The 4,959-nt window shown below is 53.7% G+C and overlaps 1 protein-coding gene across 1 annotated transcript in view; it reads right to left on the reverse strand.

The window, feature by feature from the left end:
• Positions 1–1,653: 1,653 nt before the first annotated feature.
• Positions 1,654–4,959, reverse strand: part of LOC143507492 (ribosomal protein S6 kinase alpha-5-like) — a 16,136-nt gene continuing 12,830 nt past the window's right edge. Inside the window, exons 15-17 of the mRNA XM_076996570.1 lie at positions 4,434–4,593; positions 3,636–3,799; positions 1,654–3,445 (exon numbers count right to left, since the gene is read on the reverse strand). Of these exons, the coding sequence (XP_076852685.1) occupies positions 3,158–3,445; positions 3,636–3,799; positions 4,434–4,593 (612 nt within the window). The 3' untranslated portion in view covers positions 1,654–3,157. The remainder of the gene's footprint in view (positions 3,446–3,635; positions 3,800–4,433; positions 4,594–4,959) is intronic.

Here is a 4,959-nt window from a genome sequence, read left to right on the forward strand (position 1 = left end):
AGTGTGGGAGTAGCCAGCGTACACTGCTGTGTTACTCCTGGACCACTCCCTACTTAAAACAATTAGTGCTGCCTCCTTCAAGAGCTCCATTACACTCACTGACCAAACGACAGCACTATTACATCCCTTTTAATCAACAATGAGGGTAACTTCTCAATAATATTAGTTTGCTCATTTTGATAAAAACTGTAAATAAATGCCTTGTCCATGGCCTGTGGAAGCATATCAGAGGTAAAAATTTGTTCCCTAGCCATTTTTAAAAATAACAATTCATCTAAAATCACCCTAGACTTGACTTTTTTTTTACCATACAAATAAAAACTACTTTTAGTCAACACAATGTTCCACATAGCATAAAATGTTCAATTCCACATCAAACGCAGCCTGGGTGAGCTGAGACGTACGCTGTGCACCGTCTGCACACATCGTTGGAGCTGCAGGCAGATGAAAGAGCGATCTGGAGGACCTGCGTGTCGGCCGCGCGTGGGGGACGTGGACCTGCCCGGGGCCCCTCCGCTACAATAGCGGGAATAAGGGCCCCACAATTAAGCGGCTCCTGAGAGCATTAAAGTAGGCCAACAATAACTTGTGATGAAGGAGTGCTGAGATCAGAGGGACGAGCTCTTTTCAAGGGCGCACGGTTAGGATGTGTGTTCTCTCCACTCACCACGAACAGTAAATGGCACTAGCATATACACCATGGCCTCGTGCACGCAGTCAGACGCAAAGCTCGGGAGGACGGCGACTGGAGCAGCAGGTGCGAGACCCAACGGACCAGCGGAACAGGGAGCTGACCCATCAGCCTGCGTGAGATGCCAAGGAGTCAGAACCACTCCAGCACATCTTTGTGAGAGCCCAATTCACAGGTTCTTTCTGCTATGAACCGGTTCTGCTTCCCTCTGGGTCGCCCGGTGCCAGCACAGGACTCGCAGGACTAACAGCATGGTGGCAAAGCAACAGATAAAGCCTCAACTCCCCAAGGAGGAGTTCAATGTAGGACACACACACACACACACACACACACACGCTCTTCTATTAATACACCCAAACAGCCAGAGCAGGGCAGGAAGGAGTGGGCTTGGTGAGAGGCAGGGGGTGGAGAGGGGAGAGGGGTGGAGAGGGGAGGGGGGGGTGGAGAGGGGTGGGGGGGGTGGAGTGGGGAGAGGGGGGGTGGAGAGGGGTGGGGGGGGTGGAGAGGGGAGAGGGGGGGTGGAGAAGGGAGGGGGGGGTGGATGGAGAGGGGAGAGGGGGGGTGGAGAGGGGAGAGAGGGGGGGTGGAGAGGGGAGAGGGGAGGGGGGAGGGGAGGGGGGGTGGAGAGGGGTGGGGGGGTTATGAGGGGAGAGGGGGGTGGAGAGGGGAGGGGGGAGGGGAGGGGGGGGTGGAGAGGGGAGAGGGGAGGGGAGGGGGGGTGGAGAGGGGAGTGGGGGGGTGGAGAGGGGTGGAGAGGGGAGTGGGGGGGGTAGAGAGGGGGGGTGGAGAGGGGAGTGGGGGGGGGGGGTGGAGCGCATGTGTGTTGTGTTTACATATGCTGCAGAATCCACACAAGCCTTTCACATTTACACTGGATGTCACGGCCTGGTTCAGCACGCACGCAGAAAAACGTGTGACTGTTTAAAACACTAAAGCTCCTGGTGAAAATGACATTAACATCCTAGCTGCTTAGCTTTAAAGAGCCATAATGAGGCGTGTTTTTTTTATAATGCATTTATAATGCATAACAGACCGTAGCAAGCTGGGTCTGCTCATACATGTAATGCTAGAGGAAGTAAAGGGGCTATTTTTGCATAGGATGCCAACAGCAAATCAGTAATGTTGATGTATTCAAACATAAATTATTTACCACAAAACCTGCTCTTAGAAAGTAGCTCAGCCATCTACACAGGCCGTATGATACGATGAGGTAACAGGGCGTGGACTCCATGCATGTGAGCCCTGGTCAGACTGTGAAGTTACATGCTTCCTTTAGTTTTCTACGTTAATTTGAAAAATTGCTAACTTGTCATTACGTAGGAAACAACACCTGGGGGAGATAGATGCAGTTGTGGCAGAGCTCCTAGCTCCACGAACCCATACAACCAAATAAATAGGTACACCAAATATATTTTTATGGTTCTCTTGCCAGGCACATATTGCGTTACTGATTTTCTGCTGGTCACTTAAACGTACACCGTTCTGATACGACCTGGAGAAGAGGAGGTGGTTGTGAGCGTGTGCCACAGTGCGGCCTGCTCCCTTCTCCTACAACGTCCTCCTTCCACCAGCACACATCTTCCAGGCTGCCCACAGCCGGCTAAATCCGGACAAACTGTACAAACCTCACAACTAAAAACCCCCTCAGACAGTATCAACAGTCAGGGACGCTCCAACAGACTGCTCTGCCCTCGTCTAGCACTGTCTTGCCCTGTGACTTGCCCCTCCTCATTTTAAGAGCAATTTACATTCAAACTCCTCCCCCATTATATATAATGAAATTGTACATTATATATGTGGAACAGGCAGTTGTCTGGCCTTCCTTGTCAAAGGTAGAATTTGCTCAGACAAATTGCTGCTACTGCACTGGTCAGTTTGGTTAGCCTCAGACTGAACTGGCCTGCATGCTCTGACAATATCTGAAAAGCTACAGTACCCTGTATTCCTGCCCTGTACCGAGGTCAGTGAGAACTACTGTCACAAACTGTTTCTAAAGGATATCCTCCACCCATGACAGTCTGATCAACCACATTTAAGAATAACTTAACATATGAACAGTAAACCTCATTATATAAACCATTTCTTTTATATATTTTTTTAGAATAAATAATCTATTTCTCTTGTTACTTTTTTTTTGTTTTTTTGCAGAGCTTAAAGTGGCCGGACAGTGCAGGACCCAGGCCCGTGATACTGTCCCACACGTTCACAAATGAAATTCAATCCCGGCGGGCCAAATAAACCCAACGCGGAGGCCTGGTCACCTGGGTGAGGAGCGTGTGGACCAGGGACGAGCGGAGACGGAGGACGGCTCCCTCTCACACCCCCATGCTCCGGGCCCGGCTCCAAACCCCGCCCCCCCACCTCCCGCTGGGGAAAGGGGCGGAGGGCAGGGGCGTGGTGGAGGGGGACTAGAGAGAGACAGAAAGGACCAATGGGCCGAGAGGACGGAGCGGGTCTCCCACAGGCTCACTCGGAAAAGTGGAAGGCGGGGCGGGGCTGGCTCTGTGAGGGCTCGTCCTCGGGGCCCAGCGAGAGGGGCGTGTGGGTAGACAGCGGTGGCAGGGCGGGCGTCCCGCTAGCGGGCGGGGTCTTCTCCTGAGACTGCGAGGAAGAGGAGGAGGAGTGCGTGCTCTCGCTGGAGCTGCTGCGCGTCTCTGTGCTGGTGCTGGTCTTCTTCATCTTCCTGCGCTTGGCCAGGGGGGCCTTGTCCACCGTCTGCAGCCGGAAGCCCTCGCGTTTGCACTTGTTGAAGGCCTGAGCCGGACAGAGAGGGAGGACAGAGAGGGGGGGACAGATAAGGGGGACAGATAAGGGGGACATCACAGCACTTCACAAAGAACTCTGACCACATCTAATGTAAATAGCGCATCATTCTGTTCCAGAAAATGAAAATCGTCTTAATTCAATGAGGACCCCTCTAGTGTCCCCTGTCCCCGTCTCTCACGTTGAAGGTGACTTTGACGCAGGTGTGCACGGAGGCGGTGGACATGCCCAGGATGTCGGGGGTCATGAGGGGGTTGGAGGAGAGCTGGCTGTCATCCTGGAGCCAGGCATTATAGCGCAGCTCACACATCTTTATCCGCTTGGTTGGGTCCACCGTCAGGAGCTCTGTTGAGATCCCAAGTACGCGCGCACACACACACACACACACACACACACACACACACACACACACACACACACACACACACACACACACACACGCACACACACACACACACACACACAGAAACCACTTATTAACAACACCAGCTGGCACTTAATCACACGCCTCTCTCACTTGCATACACACAAACTGCTCCCATTGTTCTGAATTCCCGCACGGAGCATCTCCGCAGGTGTTCTCCCTCCACACGGAGCACGGAGCACCTCCGCAGGTGTTCTCCCTCCACACGGAGCACAGAGCACCTCCACAGGTGTTCACCCTCCACACGGAGCACGGAGCACCTCCGCAGGGGTTCTCCCTCCACACAGAGCACAGGGCACCTCCGCAGGTGTTCTCCCTCCACACGGAGCACGGAGCACCTCCGCAGGTGTTCTCCCTCCACACGGAGCACGGAGCACCTCCGCAGGTGTTCTCCCTCCACACAGAGCACGGAGCACCTCCGCAGGTGTTCTCCCTCCGCACGGAGCACAGAGCACCTCCGCAGGTGTTCTCCCTCCACACGGAGCACAGAGCACCTCCGCAGGTGTTCTCCCTCCACACGGAGCACGGGGCACCTCCGCAGGTGTTCTCCCTCACCCTGAATGAGCTCCTTCGCCTGCTGGGACACGTTCCTCCAGGCCTCCCCCTCGAAGGAGAAGTCTCCGTGTTTGATCTTCCTCATGATCTCCTCGGCGCTGGTGTGAGTCAGGCTCTTCTCCTGACACTGGAACGGAACCTGCCCGGACAGCATGGTGTACTGCAGCAAAGACACAGGACGCGGTGGATGAGTTACGCAGGCAGACGGCGCCTGGCCCACCGAGTCCATGTGGAGACACACATAACTGCACGGCACTGAAAACCACCCGGACACACAGACGCTGCTAAACCGTCTCAACCTGATCAACAAGCAGGCAGCAGCTACAGGGGAACGTGCTTCAGATCATAAAGTCTCATCAACGCACACCACGAGTATTTAAAAAAGGTGTCACTTCCTGTGTTTTTTTTTTTTACTTCCTTTCTTTTGTGTTTTTGCTCAGTAAGACGGAGTTCACTATGTAAAAGTGCCGGTGAAGTGCTACATGGAGATTAGCGGGAGATAGCATAAGAGGAAATGCATTGAAAA

This window comes from Brachyhypopomus gauderio, unplaced genomic scaffold, assembly GCF_052324685.1.
Source record: "Brachyhypopomus gauderio isolate BG-103 unplaced genomic scaffold, BGAUD_0.2 sc697, whole genome shotgun sequence".
Lineage (NCBI taxonomy): Eukaryota > Metazoa > Chordata > Actinopteri > Gymnotiformes > Hypopomidae > Brachyhypopomus > Brachyhypopomus gauderio.